The sequence below is a fragment of the Hyaena hyaena genome, unplaced genomic scaffold (assembly GCF_003009895.1).
Source record: "Hyaena hyaena isolate Hyena2069 unplaced genomic scaffold, ASM300989v1 scaffold_295, whole genome shotgun sequence".
NCBI classification, from domain to species: domain Eukaryota; kingdom Metazoa; phylum Chordata; class Mammalia; order Carnivora; family Hyaenidae; genus Hyaena; species Hyaena hyaena.
Genome location: NW_024080928.1, coordinates 1065654 through 1086019, shown reverse-complemented (window position 1 = coordinate 1086019; position 20366 = coordinate 1065654). Strand labels below are relative to the sequence as shown.

Sequence of the window (20366 nt, the reverse complement as noted above, 5' to 3'; positions counted from 1 at the left end):
CAAACACTCAGCACAGAGCCCAATGCGGGTCTCGAACCTACGAACTGTGAGATTATGACCTGAGCAAAAGTCGGACAGTTAACTGAGCCACCCAGGCGCCCCTCTTCATTTACCTTTGAAGTGTCACTACAGCCTGATGATTCGGTTGAAACTGTTATTCAGCTTCTGTGTATTATTAGTTCCTATCCTGACCAAATGGAGAAAAGTAGCAATATGGAATGCTATTTGCATCAATTTTAAAACACCCCCCCCAAAAAACACCTGCATTCCCCTGGTGTGCATGTGTGGGATTTTGAAGATTCTCCTGTAACTGACTAGACAAAGAATTCTATCTATCAGGCTTAAAACTTTGTATTTTTTTTTTTTTTTTTTTTTTTTTTTTGAGCAGCCTCTGACTTGGATTCTCTTTCTTAATAAATGGACTTTTTCATGCATGCTCATGTTAAATAACTTTTGAAAACTTACTGTCCCATGTTTATTCATCTGCTCTGTAAATCTTCTTGGGAACACTTTTCCATGCTTTTCCAGTTTCCATTTTCACAAAGGATTTGCAGGCCTTTGCATTGCAAAATCCAGGCTCCACAGTACTACATTCTGCCAGCATTCAAGGTAGGCATTCTTCCCTGAGTGCTCAGAAATCATTTCATCTTGGGTAGTGTTAAACCAGCTTCCACCTGCCTTAGATTGCCCCCCTCTCTTCTGACTGGGCCATTCATTGACTGACAAAATGTTAGTATCGTGATAAAAACTGTTCTTGAGGACCTTGAGCGTGAAAGTCTCATTAAGTAGTCTGTCGGGAGAGGATTTTACACTTTTTATTTGCGCCAAAGAATGAATCGATAACACTTGTGCTGTTTATGACCAGCGTTGCCACCCGCTGCTAGCCTTAAATAAAAATAAGTGCTGGCGTGGCGAGGCCCCTTCACCTGGATTCCTGTGCTGGCTGCCTTGGAGCCTTGGCCTTCTTGCACAGAGTAGCTGCACTGGAGCCAGCTGAAGGCCGTGTCCTGAGTGTCCTTGGTTAGTGGTCATTACTAAAACCCGGGGACCGTGAGGGGAAGAGCCCGGCACGCTCTGCTCTCCTGGGATGCCCCGGACAATCCAGACTGCTGTTCGTGGGTGGGAATCGTGCTCTAGTCCATAAAGGTCTTCATATGTGAAGCCCACTGGAGAAGCGCTTAGGTTTTAGGGCTGCAGGTAGAATGTTCTTTGTGAACCATCTACTGGGGAGTCCAGAGCAGATGCTCTTAGATTTGGGGGGGCCTTGGGACCCCTTTGTCAATCTGGAGGAGCTTCTGGACCCCTTCTCAGAACATATCTTAAAATGTTTAAGTAAATACAAAGGATTACCAAGGAGACCAATTATACTGAAACCTGGTTATTAAAATATTTTTTAAAGTTGCACATTATAATCTAGATGCCTCTATTAATGTCACAAATAATATCAAACAGTAGGTCCGAAAAGTATCAGGAGTTTGGAGTGGTAGTGGGTATAAAGGTTATTTTGAGATCTCTGCAGGAAGTGTCATGTGACCCAAAAAATTCTAGAATTTCTGTTAGTGACAAGGTCCCAGGTCCTGCTGAAACTAAGATGTGTTACCTCTGTTCCTAATTGAAGGCAACTTTACAATTCATTTAAAGGTAAATGGTGACAAAGATGTAATTTTCTTCTCATTCAAATTCACAGACTCCCAAGGATTAATAGATGCCAGATTCACAGCTCCTGGGCTGGCCTCGAACTTTTGAGCACAGCTACCACGTACTGTGTGCCCACTCTCTGCCCTGGCTGTATTTAAGCCTCTGTCACCTAATAAAGTTGACGGTACAACTGTCCCTATGTTAAAGATGAGACCACTCAGATTTAGATAGGGAAATGCCTTGTCCAGGGTCATTCGTCCAGGAAGGAATGGAACTGGGGGTCAGTCCGTGGCCCTTCCGGTCCTCCGCCATCTTGCTGTGCTTGAGCAGAGATGGTAGGATACTTCCTATTTCAGTATAAATAAGGTATTTCTTTCTCTCTTCACTTAGCAAACGTGGGGGGACAACCACCCCACTACCCCAGGTCTGCTGAAAAGACGATGAAGAGGAAATGCGTCTGCTCCTCCCGCTGTGACAGCAGCCCACACCAAGAGCCCTAAACTTCCTCTAGTCATGTCATTCTTGGGAAAAGACCACAGTGTGAAGTTGCAAAGGTGTTCATCTCTGTGTATAGTCAGAACATTTTCAGAACGAAGGTAAACAATAGGAGAATGGTTAAGTGCACGGTAAATGGTTACCACGTGGAGTATTTAGGCAGGCATTAAAAAATTAGGACATTTGAGTATGGAATTGTTGAATCAGTATATTGTAAGCCTGAAACTAATGTAACACTGTGTGTTAACGACCTGGAGTTAAAATTTAACTTAAAAAATAAAATTGGTGACTGGCAAAGGAAAAAAAAAGTGTGGCATTTGAGACTGTATAAATTTTATAATGAGAGCTTTTTAAAAAGCACCTGTTCTTCAACCTAGTGATGCCGTAGGACAGTCTGTTCATGGTGGTGAATCCGTACGTGGCAGTAGTTCTAGAAATCTCCATTACTAAGGTAGGGACTAGAAACTTTCGGAGGACAGATTCCTCCACTCCCAAATGTCCCAGTGTCTGAGACCAGTGGCTTTTACTCTGCTCCCTGACCCCACTTACTATATCAGAATCTTCCTTTGGGAGATCTTTGAAGACTGTTTGGAGTAAGGGTTTACATATTAATGTGCCTTGCATACTGGTTCTAATGCCCCTTTATTGTAGGAAACTAAGCTGCCTTTGTTGAATGTGTTTTAATAAGCTGGATTCTTGAGATGTTTCCATTTATAAATATAACAATTACAAATATACAGGCTTGCTTCGCTACTGGACATGTGTTATGCTAATCAATGTTTTTCTTTTTAATTTCTGTTCTCCCCACCAACACAAGTCTGAATGCGCTCCATCATTTGAAGATGTTTGGGCCTATTCTTCCTCTTTGTCAGCACAAAAGCACTGCACTCAAAAGCCTGTGCTTTCATTTGGAAGTTTATGAATCGCTTTTGTAAATGTAGCCATCAGTCCCTGTTGCTTTCTGTAAAATTTCTTCAACTTTTATACACTTCAGGAGAGATTTTTCTCAAAGGGCGGATTTTTACTTTGCCAAGGCTCCAGATTCCCGCTGTCTGCCCAGTCCCGTTCATTCCGCTCGCCCAGCCGTTGTCCGAGGTCCCATATTCCCTCTCTTTCTCCGCGTTGTTCTCTGTGGCTGACCGTCTGCCCGAGGGATCCGATCCCTGGCTGGTGGCGGGCGGGCCTGGGTGACGTGCGCTGCCCCTGCCCTGCCCACGTGAGCCCTACCCGGGACCGGCACGTAGCGTTTACTTGCCAGGGTCCCATTTTTTCACACCTCGCGATTGAGGACTTGAGTAGGATGGGGACAGTTTCCCTTGGTGCTATTTGGGCGCAGCGGGCTTGCCGAAGAAAGACGGTGAACAAGATTTCAGCAGAAGTGTTTGTTGTAGAAAGAGCTTTAAGACCTGCAATACTTGTATCCACACAGGTGGCATCCGTGCGCCTTCAGTTACGGACACTCGGAGTAATGTAGGTGTAAAGACGGGAAATAGTTTTGTTATAATCATTACTCTGTATGATGTTTTTAAAGAAGCTGAGAGAAGGAAAGAAAGAAAGGTATATATTTATAGAGTGACACTCACCTCTTTGTTGACCATTTCTGGTACTTTTTGTTGGTTTCTGTGGATTGTAGCTAAGAAGTGGCGCTGTCTCCTTATGCCGGTGCTGTGTGGTTTCCACCTTCATCTTTTGTGCTGTCACTGTCTAGGAAATCCCATTTCTGTACGTTACACACAGATTATGTGATTATATATGTCATTTTATGCAGTTGTCGTTTTATTCTTAAAGAGAGTAAGAGTGAGCGGGGGACAGGGGCAGAGGTGGGGAGAGCGTGAATTCCAAGCAGGCTCCACGCTCAGCAGAGCCGGATGCCTGGCTCGATCGCATGACCCTGGGATCATGACATGAGCTGAAACCAACAGTTGGACACTCACCTGACTGAGGCTCCCAGGCGTGCCAATGTGATTGTCCCTTAAATCAGTTAAGAAAGGGGAAATTGGCCATCATATCATCTTTGTTTTAAATTTTTTATGTTTTAATATTTTTTCTTTTTTAAAATTTTTATTTCTTTTTTTAAATTTACATCTAAGTTAGTTAGCATATGGTGTAACAATGATTTCAGGAGTAGATCCCTTAATGCCCCATTTCGCCCATCCCCCCTCCCACAAGCCCTCCAGCAACTCTCTGTTCGTTCTCTATATTTAAGAGTCTCTTAGGTTTTTGTCCCCCTCCCTGTTTTTATATTATTTTTGCTTCCCTTCCCTTATGTTCATCCGTTTTGTATCTTAAAGTCCTCGTATGAGTGACGTCATGTGATTATTTGTCTTCCTCTGACTGGCTAATTTCACTTAGCATAATACCCTCTAGGTCCATCCACATAGTTGCAGATGGCTAAATTTCATTCTTTTTGATTGCTGAGTAATACTCCATTGCATACATACACCACCTCTTCTTTATTCATCTGTTGATGGACATTTGGGCTCTTGCCATCATACTTAGGCTATTGTTGATAGCGCTGCTATATAAACATTGGGGTGCATGTGTCCCTTTGAAACAGCACACCTGTATCCCTTGGATAAATACCTAGTAGTGCAATTGCTGGGTCATAGGGTAGTTCTCTTTTTAATTTTTTGAGGAACCTCCATACTGTTTTCCAGAATGGCTGCACCCGTTTGCATTTCCACCAGCTGTCCAAAAGAGATCCTCTTTCCTCTGCATCTTCGCCAACATCTGTCGTTGCCTGAGTTGTTAATGTTAGCCATTCTGACAGGTGTGAGGTGGTATCTCCGTGTGGTTTTGATTTGTATTTCCCTGATGATGAGTGACATTGAGCATCGTTTCATGTGTCTTTTGGCCATGTGGATGTCCTCTTTGGAGAAGTGTCTGTTCATGTCTTCTGACCCATTTCTTCACTGGATTATGTGTTTTTTTGTTTTTTTTTTTTTAATATTTTTATGTATTTCTAGGAGAGAGAGAGAGAGACAGCGTGAGCCGGGGAAGGTCAGAGAGAGAGGGAGATACAGACTCTGAAACAGGCTCCAGGCTCTGAGCTGGCAGCACAGAGCCCGACGCGGGGCTCAAACCCATGAACCGCGAGATCATGACCTAAGCGAATGTCGGACACTTAACCGACTAAGCCACCCAGGCGCCCCTGGATTATTTGTTTTTTTGAGTGTTGAGTTTGATAGGTTCTTTATAGATTTTGGATACTAACCCTTTATCTGATAGGTCATTTGCAAATACCTTCTCCCATTCCATCGGTTGCCTTTTAGTTTTGCAGATTATTTCATTTGCTGTGCAGAAGCTTTTTTATTTTGACGAGGTCCTAGGAGTTCATTTTTGCTTTGGTTTCCCTTGCCTCTAGAGATGTGTTGAGTAAGAAGTTGCTGCTGCCTAGGTCAGAGAGGTTCTTGCCTGCTTTCTCCTCAAGGATTTTGATGGCTTCCTGTCTTGCGTTTAGGTCTTTCATCCGTTTTGAGTTTATGTTTGTGTATGGTGAAAGAAAGTGGTCCGGGTTCATTTTTCTGCATCCTTTTTTTTTTTTTTTTTTTACATAAACTCCAAATGCCTTACCTTGGCATGGCAAAGAAAGTCTTTTTTTTTTTTTTTTTAAAGTTTATCTATTTCTTTTGGTTGGGGGGTGCGGAGAGAGACAGAGAATCCCAAGCAGGCTCCTCAGCGTCAGCGCAGAACCCGAAACGGGACTCAATCACACGAACCGTGAGATCCATGACCTGAGCTGAAACCAAGAGTCAGGCACTTAACCAACTGAGCCACCCAGGTGCCCCCAATCATATCATCTCTTATCATTGACCATTTACCTTTCCTCGCATGCTTTTTTATCAAGTCAGTTAGACTTAGTGTCTGGTGTCACTCACTTTCAGCCCAAAGAACTTCCTTTTTGTAGTAGTTTTTGTAAGATGGTTCTTTGAGGAACAAATCATCTCAGTTGTTGTTGGTCTTAAAATGTCTTTATTTTTCCCTTCATTCTGAAAATCTAGTTTTGTTGGGTAGAAGGTTGTGGCTGACTTACTTTTTCTTTCGCCCCGTTGAGTATGTCATCCTCCTGCCTTGGGGCTTCTGTTATTTCCACTGAAAAGTCAGATGTTGATTCATCAGACTTCCCGTGTACGTGACCAAACCCTTTTACCTTTCAAGATTTTCTTTTGGGGGAAAGGGTAAAAAAAAAAAAGTTACAGAGAGGGTGGGAGGCAAACCATAAGAGACTCTTAAATACTGAGAACAAACTGAAGGTTGATGGGGGTGGGGGAGGGGGAAGGGGGGTGATGGGCACTGAGGAGGGCCCTTGTTGGAATGAGCACTGCGTGTTGTATAGAAGCCAGTTTGACAATAAACTAAATTCTATTAAAAAATAGAAATAAATTAAAAAAAGATTTTCTTTTTGTCTTTGAAAATGTTGGCCTGATCTACCTGGGTATGGATCTCTGAGTTCATCCAACATGAAGTTCGTTCAGTTTCTTGGATATGTAGATTGATCGAATCACATTTATGAAGTTTTCAGAAATGATTTCTTTGGATATTTTTCTGCTCCTTTCTCTGCTCGCCTTCTGGGACCGCTGTAGTGTGCCGTATATTGTTGGCTCAGTGGGTAGTGTCCCACATTTTTTTTTGAGGCTCTGTTGATTTTTCTCCATTCTTCTTTCTCTCTGTTCTTCAGATCGCATCGTCTGTTGATCTGTCTGCCAGTTTGCCAATTGTTTCTTCCCCTCTGATTTCCCGTTGGGCCCCTTCAGTGAATTTTTAATTTTGGTCATTGTACTTCTGAACTCCAGAGATTCCGTTTGCTGTTTTGTTTTCGTTTTTGTTTTTTGGTTTTTTTTAAATTTCTATCTCTTCACTGACGTCTATTAGATGCGACATTGTCATCATATCTTTCTTTCTTTTCAGCATGGTTTCTTTCAGTTCTTAGAATATCTTTATAATATCTGCTTTCAAGTCTTTGTCTCCTAGAGCCAGTATCTGTTGCCTGCTGCTTCTCCTGTGTATGGATCACGTTGGCCTGTTTGTTGGCACGCTTTGTTTTTTGTTGAAAACTGGGTATTTCAGATGATGCATTATAGCAACTCTAGGTGCCGATCTCTTTCCGTCTGTCTCTGGAGCTCATCTTTGTTGTTGGTTTGTTTGCCCCACAGCGTGCCCCCTGCGGTGTGACTCTTCAGAGGAGGGTGTAGCCTTGGTCAGGTACACAGGTACTTTGACCCCCCCGCCCCCAGCCAGGGCTCACTGTGGTTGCACCCGGGCTCTCCTTGACTGTAGCTCCCCTCGATTTCCTTAAGCTCTTCTCATATTGAGAATACACCCTGGTTGTTAGCTGATTACTGTGGTTTTTAAAAATTATTTATTTTTACTTTACCTCCAAGTTAGCTAGCATATAGTGCAATAATGATTTTAGGAGTAGATTCCAATGATTCATCCCCTATGTCTCACACCCAGTGCTCATCCCAACACGTGTCCTCCCTAATGCCCCTCACCCAGTTAGCCCATCCCCCCCACAGCCCCCCAGCAACCCTGTTTGTTCTCTCTATTTTAGAGTCTCTTAATGTTTTGTTCCCCTCCTTGCTTTTTATATTATTTTTGTGTCCCTTCCCTTATGTTCATTTGTTTTGTATCTTAAATTCCTCATATGAATGAAGTCATATGATATTTGTCTTTCTCTGATGGGCTCATTTCGCTTTGCTTAATACCCTCTTGTTCCATCCACGTAGTTGCGCATGGCAAGATTGCCGAGCAATACTCTGGTGACTGTGTTTTTGACGAAGCCCGAGACATACGTGTTCCATAGTCTGACCCAACTAAAGTGGGGTGCCTTTGCAGGGGTGGTCTTTAAGGCCTGCCTTCAAGGATTACTCCGACCTCATGAAGGCTCTTCTTAGCAGCTCTCTCTTCCCTGTTTCTTTGCGGTAAACGAGCTGGTCTGCCTGTCACCTATTGCTGTCCTGGAACTACCAACTTCCTCTTCACTTCCTGCCTCAAAAATCTCCGTTGGTTTTGAGAGTGCCCTTAAGTTTGGACTCGACCGTGCTGCGTTCTCCATGCTGGCGGTCCACTGCCGCAGACCTCTGCCTTCTAACAGCACCTGCGTGCCACTGCTTCGGAGCGGGGGGCGGGGGTGGTGGCCTGAGTTTCCCAGGACGCTCCCCTGCTTTACAGTGGGCGGGGTGGCAGCCCCTCATATTCCCAGCTTGCCTTTCCTGACGTGGGGTCCTTGTTCTCTGTGACCTGGGACAGAGGCGATCAGAGCCCGCTCTTCTTGGTGAAATAAGCCAGGGAAGATGAGGGGCCTCCCCCCTTGCTCTGTACCCCACTCAAAAGCAGGGGGCCGTTCTGAGAGAGGCAGGCTCCTACCCCTGCCCTGGTCCTGTTGACTGCAGTTGCCTGGGACAGAGGCTTCCCAAGGAGGAACTGTCAGAGTAGAGGTGGTGGGGCGAGAGGGAGCCCCATCTTCTTGCCGTGCCCACTCAGGGTAGTGTTTCTGTCACGCTGGGCTGGAGGGCCGGGGGGGAGCGGATCCTAGCTCAGATGCTAGAGTCTCGCTGTTCTTACCAAGATTAGTTGATCTTCTAGAATAAGTGTTTCCCCATTGGCATATGCTTTTCACACAATTCACAAAGACTTAAAATGGTCCCCCCCCCACCCCAGTTAGGGCTGTTTTTCTGAGGAGATAATCTGAGAAGCTTCTTGCCGTCCCCTACCCCCTCCCTGTCTAGCTCTAACTTTTGAGGGAAAAAACTCTGCTTCTTCACAGATATTTTACCTTCCAGACCTCACTGATCGACACAGCCCTCCTCTCCCTCTGTCTGAAATCAGAGGCTTTTTTTTTTTTTTTTTTTTTTACCATAAACTCAGCCACTTGCAGATGAAAGAACAGGTTTAAGCTTCTGACTGTGTCAATGGCTTTGAGTTTACCTCAACAGCATGGCGTTTTGTCAGAGATGAGGGAGACATAGGAGTCCACCACAGCCTGACCTGGCTGGACAGTACCAGGCTCTCTTTGAGAATTTGAAGATCTTAACCAGGGACGGAAGGGTCATTGTTCCCCTGGTACAGGCACTTCCCAGTGATCACCGGCAAGGAGCTCAAGTCGTCTTCTCCCTCTTCCCCAGTTGTCACCACACCCCTGGATTTTTGCCGCTTCTGTTTATGACACACTGGTGTCTGTATTTTGAGTGGTTGAACCCCACTGTCTGCTGCCCATGGGGACAGTCTTCAGCTGCTGTTGTGCAGCAGGGTAAGCGTTCTCAGAAAATGCTATTTTCAGGAATAATGGGGCATCAAGGAGCCTCACGTAAGACAGGGCTGGCCTGCCACCTGCTTTTGCGTCACCTGTCAGCTGATAAGGGTTTTTACATTTTTAAGTGGTCGGAATATGTTGAAAGGTGAGGAGTATTTCAGGACATGTGAGGATACGAAATTCTGATGTATGCCCATAAATAAAGTTTTATTGGGACGTAGTTATGCTCGCGTGTTTCTGTGCCATCCAAAGTTGCTCTCAGGCAGCAGTAGCAAAGGTGAGGGGCTGCAGCGGACACTGGCCCACAGAATCAAGAATCCTTCCCGTCTGGCCTTTTCCGGAACAGGTTTGCTGACGCAGCCGAAGATGTGTTTGAATGGAGCAGCGCTAGTAATTTTTTTCTTAGAATACCTCGGGACCTAAAAACATGACCACGTAGGACTCAGAGATGCCCTACAAGGTACAAAGGAAGGAGAGAGGCTCAGGACAAGTAGTTAGAGTTGGAGTTCAGGTAGAAATAAGAAAGTTGCCTGTTCTTGTGTAAGCAGGTCTTACTCAAAAGGAAGGCTTGAAAATGTATGTCACGTGGGTATTTGAAATTAGTTCCCCAGCGCGGTAGGTTTTCCCACAGCTTCTGTTTGATCTGAGATGGTAGTGTTCTGACCATGTTTTTTCTGTAATTAATGAAGTTCTTTCTAATTTAGAAGAAGCTGTATTGCTTACTTGGTTTCTAGTACTTGGAGAAAGTGTGCTTCCCAAGGTTATATCTGTATTACTCTAAAATGCTTGAATAATTCCATTAGTTTACAAAATTAAGGAGCGAAAATGAGATGTAATTGTTTCTGGCAATTTAAAACTAAGTGAAAGATGAAACTTTAAAACTAAGTGAAGAGATGAAAATTAAGTCTAGGATTTTAAGCTAGTTGCTTTTTTAAAATTTTGAATTTATTTATGTTTTTATTTATTTTTGAGAGAGCGACAGTGCTGAGTGGAGAAGGGGCAGAGAGACAGACAGACAGACATAACCCAGAGCAGGGTCCAGGCTCTGAGCTGTCAGCACAGAGCCTGATGCAGGTCTCAAACTCAGCAAACACAAGATCATGACCTGTGCCGAAATCAGACGCTTAACTGACTGAGCCACCCAGTGCCCCTAAGCTGGTTCCTTTTTATGACTGTGTAGACAAAAGATTGACTGTGACAGAAGAACGTCATGTAAGAATGTATTTTAGTCTCACATGCGCTAAATGAGCATTTTCTAAGGCTTTTTAGAGGTAATGTTTATGCTTTACAAAGGATCATGATGCATAGTCAAATTGTAATTATTTTTTAGAGAAAAAGATGCTCTTTTAGCTGAGTAGTATATGACAACATAGAACTTTTTAACGTCCTTTTACAAGATATCTCTAAGACTCGTCATAGTTTTTGGTATCCGCTTTCTGCAAAACAATTTTTACTCAACAGAGTTGAAAATAGTTCAGCTGTGGTTAAATTATCGAGCAATGAGGCTTTTTCATCTATGCTGGAAAAAAGAGTATCTGCCTTTACATTGCAATTCTTGGTCATCAGTGGGTCCCAAGCGCACTCTCACTGGGGGGGGCACGTAGTGAAATGATGGCATCTCTACGACTTGAAACCCTAAAAGCTCTGCCAGTGAAGTCCAGAGCCCGACACAGATCAGGCCGGCGTCGGAAACCAAATTTTTGTGGTCAAGAGTGTGGAATTGAGTGGTCTCCAGCTGTGTGCCTGACAGACGCGTCGCCTTGTCGCACCCCCCGTCAATCATTCTCCGATAACTTTCTCCTTCCCTGGCCTGCCGTTTCCACCTGCCCGAATCCACGGCTGGGCTCCCGCATGAATTGCTTGGTGAAACGTATTTTATTTCTTTTTTCCAGGCATCTAGCGGAAATTATTATTTCATCCCGTACATCGTGACACCGTGTGCTGATTATTTCTGCTGCGAGAGTGACGCCCAGAGGCGTGCCTCCGAGTACATGCAGCCCAACTGGGACACCATCCTGGGCCCGCTGTGTGTGCCTCTGGTGGACAGGTTTATAAGCCTCCTCAAGGACATCCACGTGACCTCATGGTAATGCCCATTCACTGTCCACAGCCCTGGGAGCTTTGCCAAAAATTTCCCTTCACATTCCTGGAGGCAGTAGACCATCAGGAGATCATAATGCCCAGAGAACAGGGAACCCCAGCTCATCCTTGCTAAGGTCTTCTGGAATCCTTTATTCTTCCTTGCTACCTCACTAAGTTGGGCCATTGGGGTGTAGCCAAAAGAGAATAGAACTGGAGTTAGGAGGTGAGGGTTGAGCCTGTGTCTGGCCCCAACTTCCCATGTGACTTCGATAAATCTCTGTAGCCATTTTCTCACCTAGAAAACAAGGAAGTTAAGTTACTGGGTTTTTCATGCTCTTTCAGCCCTGTGATTCCTTGCTTTAAGATCAGTTCTGAACATGATTTCACCTCCCCCGACCGCCAACCCCATGCAGTTGTCGGGATTGTTAAAATGGCTCAGCAAGGTCATTCAGACCATAAGTTCTTTTTTTTAATTTTTTTAATTTTATTTCTAGGAGAGAGAGAGAGAGAGAGATGGCGTGAGCAGGGGAGGGTCAGAGAGAGAGGGAGACACAGACTCTGAAATAGGCTCCAGGCTCTGAGCTGGCAGTCAGCACAGAGCCCGACGCGGGGCTCGAACCCACGAACAGCGAGATCATGACCTAAGCGAAAGTCAGATACTTAACCGACTAAGCCACCCAGGCGCCCCTCAGATCATAAGCTCTTGTGCTATAAAGCCGGGTGCGTTGAGTCAAGCCACAGCCCTCCTGACGTCAGGGTGTGTTGGTAGGTGTTCGCAGGTTTAGGTTGGAGAAGGTATGGAATACTCATTCCCAGGGGGACAGGTTGGCTTCGAATCCTGGCCCAGACAGTCCTGCCCTTTGCAGCCGTGTGAACGGCAGCTCACCTGTCTGAGCCTCTGCGCACAAGGAACCGTGCCATACATGGTCTCCCTCTGAAAGTTGGAGGCCAGACGTTCTCCACTAAACCAAAGGATCCAGTGATTTTGCTTGCAGCCAATTTAAAGGATTTAGTCTTGTAAGTTATGTCACAAGAAGGATTTGTCCTTGCAAAACAAATGAAAATCCAAAGCCCTGGCAGAACTGACTGACACTGAAGTGGAAAGGACCACGTGTCCCACTATGGCTCAGGTGGGAGCTCCCGAAACTGTGACATGTTACTGTTGAGGCAGTGGCGTGAGGTACATACTTACTCACGGTCTCTTTTCTCTTTCTGTCCTGCCATCTCTTACTGGGACACACGCTTCCTTCCGTACACTTTAATGGGAAAATGAGACTAGAAACCCAGACGTACGTGACCAAATGCCAATGCAGGCAGCAGATGGGGATCCATTTGTGGCACGTTCCTGCAGAGCCTGACTCGGTCACCACTGGCTGCACAGTGAACATTTTAGTGACGTTTAGAGAGAAAGCTCATCAGTTATGTGTTCAGATCAGACACGGAGACAGGCTGGCTTGAGTCTGCCAGATGAGAAAGGTCCTGCAGGAAGTCGACTCAAGTTTGTTTTTCATTAAGTGTGTGTCTCCATCAGTAGGAAAACACTTCTTGATTAGGTATCATTTCAGAGGACTTGAAATACCTCTTGGTCACTTCCACCCCTTGGTGGGTTGGTGGGAGGGTACATGGTGCTTACGGTATAGTATAAGACCTGTGTGAGAGGGATGGCAGATAACGTTTTTAGCTCAGGTGTCAACTCGGACGGATCAGTGAAGGCTGCCCATAGCCTTGTGCTGAGAAGTGGTTTGAAGCCATTTCCAAGTTCCCATCGATCAGCAGCATCTTCACTCCTGACCACGGGCAGAAATGGCTGCGTGTGTATTACATAGGTGAGGTCCCCAGGCCGTACCCAATTCAGTGTTTTATTTACCTACAGGGTATGGCTCCTCTGAGGTTTCTTAGTTTATTAAAACTAGTTTTCAGAATTAGCCTTGAAAACAAGACTGAAGTATAACTTCGTACTTGTCAGGGGAAACTAATAAGACTTTAATATCATTGATGCCTTTATAGTCTGCCAAATGGACAGTGGCTGTCACCTAGCTTAATGAGTCATTAGATTAATGACAGAATTTTAAACACTGGTGACTCTGCTAATTTGCTCATTGGGATGATAAGCAACAGACAAAAGAAAAAGGAATGCCCTGATCATTTTCTGTGGGGCATCACTTCATTCTTGAAATGTTAATCGAGGTCTTGTTATAAGCATTGGACTAGGCCGTGTACTGTATTCATGTTTATTTGGCGTACTTTTATAATTATTTAAAAAAAGTAATCCTTGTTCTTAGGTATTGTGAGTCTCTTTCTCTGAAGACTGTTTTATTGAGCCTGCTCCTTCTTATAATGAACAGCCTAGTTTTTCTATGGTGAAATCATCTCAGCCACTTACTGGCTGTGCCCAGCCTCCATGAAAACATTACTTGGAAAGTCAACAACATATTTAAATCTACGGTCATTGGAAGTTGGCCTCTATACATCAAATTGGATCATTTTTAAAGGTTTTAAACCAAGTACCAGGTATAGGCATTGGTTCTTTGAGAGGCTGCGGTGAGAGATTCCAGTGTGGATTTGACCTGCTTTCGATGCTGACACACATCTCTATTGTCTGTTGATCCCGCCGTGAAGGAATTTGAGCTGCACGTTAGAAGAGCATTCTGGCAGTTGCAAGTGATCAGGGGAGTGAAAGGCAGAGGTTGCTCATAACCTGCCAGGCACAGCTTCTTGGATTGCTCATGGGCACATCCAGTTTCCAACCCTTGGCCAACTGGAAAAAGTTTTGGAATTATTAGGTGGGGGATACCTGATAGATTGATTGGAAAGACCTTCGCATTGTACTGTGGTTCGTGGCTTTTGGAGTTGTATTTAGCTTTGTTATAATGCGTGAATAGTGGGGGAAATAATGATTCAAGTAAGACAACCTCTTGCTCTCTTTGTCTTTGAAAATGTCAGAGGAGCGGGGTGGGTAGCAAGTCCCGGGCGTCATCCAAATACAGATGGGGGTCACCTTTGAAAACACTTTCAAGGTCCTAATGAACTGAATTTCTTTGTTGATGTCGAGTGGTTAGTTGATACAGGATGGGACTTGCAAGCGGGGCAGGTCTCTTGTCTCTGCTGGTGCAGGGAGGCTTAGGTCCGGGTCGAGGCCACCATGTGTTAACCTCACTCGTGGCTACGAGGACCTAGTGTGAGCTACTGAAGAAAGCGGAGTCCCAGATGCGTGTATTTCCCTCTCCAGTGCTTACTACAAAGAAACCTTGTTAAACGACATCCGGAGAGCCCGAGAGAAATACCAGGGTGATGAGCTGGCCAAGGAGCTGGCTCGGATCAAGCTCCGCATGGACAACACCGAGGTTCTGACCCCAGACATCATCATTAATTTACTGCTGTCTTACCGTGACATCCAGGTGAGTACTTTTAGTGGCAGAGAGTGTGAACAGAGTTCTCCTTTGGCATAAGGAATCAATTCCTCATATGAAGTACGCCTCTACCAGGTGTATGGTTAGGTATCTGTTTTGTAGACTAAACAGTTACGTGGCTAGGTCATAGGTCACCTAGTATATCTGTTGTGGTCATAACATTGGAGGTTTTGTGGGTCCAGATGGGCACTCCAGCAGAATCTCGTACAGAGGACTGCTTAATGAAAGGAGCGTAGAGTTTCACATTTTCGATGCCCTTTATGCCAGGCACTGCTTCCAGCTCTTGGCAAATACTAATTCGTTTGATTCTCTTCACACGTTCATGGGATGTATACTCTGATTATCCCCATTTTACAAATGAGGAAATAGGAGGCACAGAGAAGTTAAGTAGGTGGTCCAAGAGTCACACAGCAGTTGGCAACGTCACGAGTCATACAGAGGCAGCCGGCTCCCTTGTCCTTGCTCTTAACTCCTCCGCTGTGCCTCTCTCTTTAGACCTTTGTCACTTCCTTCTTTGTTTCCCACCACCCATTAGTGACAGAGCGGGAGTAGCCAAGGCACATCCAGAACCCAGGGAATGCAGATATTTATTCTGAAACAAGCACCAGAGACTTGTGGAGAGTCCTTGAGAAAGAGTTCGTGGGGTGCGGTACCATGAAGGAAGTGGTTTGCTCCCTCCAAGTTCAGTGCTTTTGAGCCATTTGTAAGGATGTCTTGACTCCCTTCCCTGTGGGGGACACTGGGTAGTGTGTCTTCCCTGCAGAACTCTACAAAGCCGAATTGGGGTTGTTGACAACAGGTCTTTAAATCTAAACAGGAGAGGTGTCCATTTATGACCCAGACAAAGAAGGGTCAACCACTAAGAACGCCGGCCCTGGCGATAAACAGGTGCATCTGATGGACTTTAATAGCGGGTGCTATTAGGGATCTTGACAATGATTAGATCATGGCCTTGGGGACAAGAGAATGGGAGTGACCTGTTTGAAGTCTTTATTCCATTGAGCTGCTGGCTTCCTTCTGTCCTTGCCTTCACACATCTCTTCTTTTTATAACCTTCCATTGGTAGGACTCTCACGCTCACAGGTAAGCCGGAAGCTTCTTGGAATACACTGCCTCCTCCTCTCGAGCAGCAGCCTCAAGGTGCAGAGCCACACAACAGGCGTGGGATTTCAGTGGGAAGTCCTCTTCAGCTGACTGCAGCTGGCTGTCAGCAAGTTGGCCAGTAACCGGCATTCGAAGCCTGGCTGAAAGGGTAGCAGATGGCATTGCTCAGAGGGGACCCAGCCGAGACAAACACAGTAGCAATTTTCCCCTGGGTAATTATGCAGTTTAGAGCTTTGGTTCTCAACGAGGGGAACATGTGACAGTGTCTGGAGACATTTTTGGCTCTCACAACTTGGAGGGTAGGGAGAGGTGCTGCTGACATCTTATGGGTCGAGGCCGTGGGTGCTGTATAACATTCCAGAATGCACAGGACAGCCCCGCAAATGTCGATAGTGCCGAGGTTGAGAAACCCTGGTTTAGACGAATTCACTTATTTCTGGCAAAATAGGAAGGACCTCGCATGTTTCCTCTCCTAACACAGTAAGTGACCATAAGGTTGCGTGTATATTTCTATCTTGCTCATCTTACCCCACAGCTGTGCCCTTAGTGTTAACTCTCCTGCACTCAAAGCGTGGTAGCTTTTTGGGGGGCTGCTGGACTCATTTGCTTGCTTCTGTTGCCTTTACACTTCTTTCCCTTGATCTTTTTGTGGCCTCTGGTAGCAGAGATTTTTTTGTCTGTCTCTTCTCTCATCCATTTTGGGTTTGAAAAAAAAAAATCTTATTCCTGTTCTCTTATGGGCTGTAAGTAACTTCACTAAATGCTGTGTGTAGGGGAAAGCTGGTATTTAAATGCTGAGGCAGTCATGTTTATAACTGTTCAGAAAAATCTGCGAAGAGCTGTGTATTCCGTCTCTTTCTCACCGTGAGCCCTCTTGCCAACAGGACTATGATGCTATGGTGAAGCTGGTAGAAACACTAAAAATGCTGCCTACGTGTGACTTGGCTGATCAGCATAACATTAAATTCCATTATGCATTTGCACTGAACAGGTAAGAGTAATAGTGTACGTATAGAATTTTGAAACCGGCTTCTTGTTCAGTTCTTTTTCTTAATGTTTATTTATTTATTTTAGAGGGAGGGGGAGAGACTTGTAAGCAGCCTCTGCGCTGTCAGCACAGAGCCTGATGCAGGGCTCAAACCCACGAACCATGAGATCATGACCGAGCTGATACCAGGAGTTGGATGCTTAACTGATGGAGCCACCCAGATGCCCCCAATTTTTCTTTGATTCACCTCTCACTGAGTCTGAGCCGGATCATGTGCTAAATGCCAAGGTTATGAAAATGGGCAAGGCGTATGGTCTCGGTCTTCAGGGATTTTGTCTTTGGAGCCTGTGTTCTAGCTGTGAGATCAGACGTGTAAATTAAGCCCCAACAGCTCAGAGTAATAAATGTCTTAATGAAGGTTTGCCCGAAATGCTGTGGAAGCATACCAGAGGGCCGAGGTTATTCTCCTTGGAGGTTTTTCTTTTTCTTTTTGAGAGAGAGTGAGCACGAGAAAGGCAGCAGGGGGTTGGGTTGGGCAGAGTGGGCAAGGGAGAGAGAGAGAGAGAGAGAGAGAGAGAGAGAGAGAGAGAGAGAGAGAGAGAGAATATCTCTGGTAGGCTCCATGCCCAGTGCAGAGCCCAGCATGAAGCTTGATCATAAGACCATGAGATCGTGACCTGAACTGAAATCAAGAGTCGGATGCTTAACCGACTGAGCCACCCAGGTGCCCCCTGCTTGGAGGTTTTTAAGAAGCTCCCCTGGGTTCTTGGGGGCTGGGTTTGGAATTTGTAGTAAGAATAACCTTGTGGGCAGAAGAGAGTGTGGGATGGGGGTGGGGAAAAGGCCATTCTGTTGGGCCAGGACAGAAGTGGGAACTTAGTGTTCGTCATGTGCGGTGTGCCCTCAGGGAGGGCCCAGGGTGCCTCTAACACAGGACACACGTGAAGCAGGCACATGCCGTGAGGCTGAGTGTGGAGGGTGGGCCTGCGTCCACAGAGGCCCTTGTACACATGATCAAGGAGTTGATGGCAGCTTGTAGATGGTCAGGGACTAGTTTAAGCAACAGGATGACGTCGTATGATGGGAAAGTAGGTGCTGTTGTCATGTACTCGTATAATCAGAACCTGGGAATACAAATCACTGAGCCACATAGAGTATGCAAGACTTGGAAACTCCTGCCTGGAGACCACGCGAGCTTCCAAAGCTTGTGCGCGGGGGTTGTTAGTTCAGATGCGGTAACAAAGACACCCCAGTAAAAAAAAGGACTGAAGTAAGATCACAGTTTCTTTTCACGTAGTAGTCTAGCGGTGCGTGGGCCAGGCTGGTGGCATGGCGCTGCTCCAGGAATTGTGCAGAGACCTGGTTTCAGACCATTTTGTAGCTCTTAAGTTGGCAGAAGTGTTGTCGTCTTCTGCTTGAAGACAGGTCGTTGCTCCTCTGTGTTCGAGCCTGTGCAAAGAGGGAAGGAGTGGAAGGTCAGGAGAGTTTCCTTTAAAGCAAGTAGAGTTTGTACACGACACTCCTACTCACATTCCACTGGTGAGGGCATCGTCACATGAGTCCATGTAGCCCTAAGGGCAGGTGGGAAATGTAGTCTCTACCTGGTCAGCCATGTGCTCATTCAAACTTGGCTACTCTGGGTTTGGAGGATTAACTGTGAGTTTGCCAGATTCAACCCTCCAAAATTCTAGATGCCTAAATGTCTTAGTCCTGCCGTCTCCCTTCTTGCCTGGGGAAGATAAAGGAAGGGGAGCCGCATTGGGTGCATATGGTGAGAGCCATGCCCAGCTCTGCTTACTGCTGCACCTGCCTTCTGCTGGCACCAGAAATCGGTCATAATGAGTTATAAAGCAGAAACCTTTGGGAGGGTATTCACATTCAGCCTGAGAGCCAAAGAGTTTTGGCACCTCCTCCGCAACCTTCCGTGGCCAACATCTTCCACGGGGAATGAATATAGTGAGTATAGGAGGTGACATGGGTTAGAGGACTCCTGTGTCTGGTTTCTCAGTCTTGGCTTGGCTTCAGCAGCTGGATTAGGCTACACACTGGGTTTGACACTCGCAGCATCTACAGGACAGCACATGTGTTTGGAAGCCCATGGCCTCAGGAGTCTTAGAAGCCATGTGACATCACATCTCTCGTTTCTGTTGAAGTACAATGTACATGTAGTGAAATGCATAGATCTTTTTAAAAAAATTTTTTAATGTTTTTTATTTATTTCTAAGAGAGAGACAGAATGAGCAGGGGAGGGTCAGAGAGAGAGGGAGATACAGAATCTGAAACAGGCTCCAGGCTCTGAGCTAGCTGTCAGCACAGAGCCCGACGCGGGGCTCGAACCCACGAACCGTGAGACCATGACCTGAGCCGAAGTCATACGCTTAACCCACTGAGCCACCCAGGTGCCCCATGAAATGCATAGATCTTAAGTGTACAGCTGGATGGATTTTGATAAATAGACATCCACTGTATACAACACCCTTATCAAAATAGAAAACATTTCCATTCCCTCTGGAAGTTCCTTTGTGTTCCTTCACAGGCAATTCCCACCCCGTCATTAGCAACCACTGTTGTAACATCTGCCAGTGTAGATCAATTTTTCCTGTCCTTGAACTTCATATAAATGGAATGACACAGTGTGTGTTCCATTGTGTCTGTTGCCTTCACTCGGCATCATGTTTGTGACATTCACCCGTGTGGTTGGATGTGTGCTCAGCTTGTTGATTCTTGTTGCGGGAGAGTAATCCGTTGTGTGGATATACCACGACTGAGTTATCTGTTTTTATTGCTGATAAACCTTTAGCTTGTTTTCAGTTTGGGGTGCTAACAGCAGTGCTGCTGTGAATATTGTGCATGACTTTTGTACATTATGGCACGTTTCTGTTGGGTACATAGCCTGCGCGTATGTCCTGCTGCAGTAGATAGTGGCAAACCGTGATAGGATTTTTATTCCTTTTGGAGGGGAGATTTCATGATCTCTGTGCAAAATGTGCCTGCTCCCTCCCCGCTAGTCTTTTTTTAAAGTTTATTTATTTATTTTGCTGGGGGGAAGGGACAGAGAAAGAGAGGGAGAGAGTCCTGACCAGGCTCTGCACTGTCGGCACAGAGCCCAATCTCACAAGCTATTGGATCAGGACCTAAGCTGAGATCAAGAATGGGACACTTAACCTAGTGAGCCACCCGGGAGTCCCTCCCCACTCACTGGTCTTTAAACTCAGCATGCCCAGGCAGGGGATGTTGGGAAGGGCATCTTCGTTGAGCCTGGGAAAAAAGAAAAAGTCTCCTAACTCTGTTGCATCAAAGTAGTGTGTGCCACTTTCATACTTGATTATACTTGATTAACCCTTGATTTATAAGGATTAAGTGAGTTAGCAGTGATGAAGTTTCTGGAAGAATGCCT

The 20366-nt window shown here is 45.6% G+C and overlaps 1 protein-coding gene across 1 annotated transcript in view; it reads left to right on the top strand.

Annotated features, from left to right (window-relative positions):
- Positions 1 to 20366, top strand: part of MAP3K15 (mitogen-activated protein kinase kinase kinase 15) — a 128724-nt gene that overhangs the window by 35582 nt on the left and 72776 nt on the right. The window contains exons 4-6 of the mRNA XM_039247384.1: positions 11278 to 11471; positions 14697 to 14865; positions 16866 to 16972. Coding sequence (XP_039103315.1) covers positions 11278 to 11471; positions 14697 to 14865; positions 16866 to 16972 — 470 coding nt within the window. The remainder of the gene's footprint in view (positions 1 to 11277; positions 11472 to 14696; positions 14866 to 16865; positions 16973 to 20366) is intronic.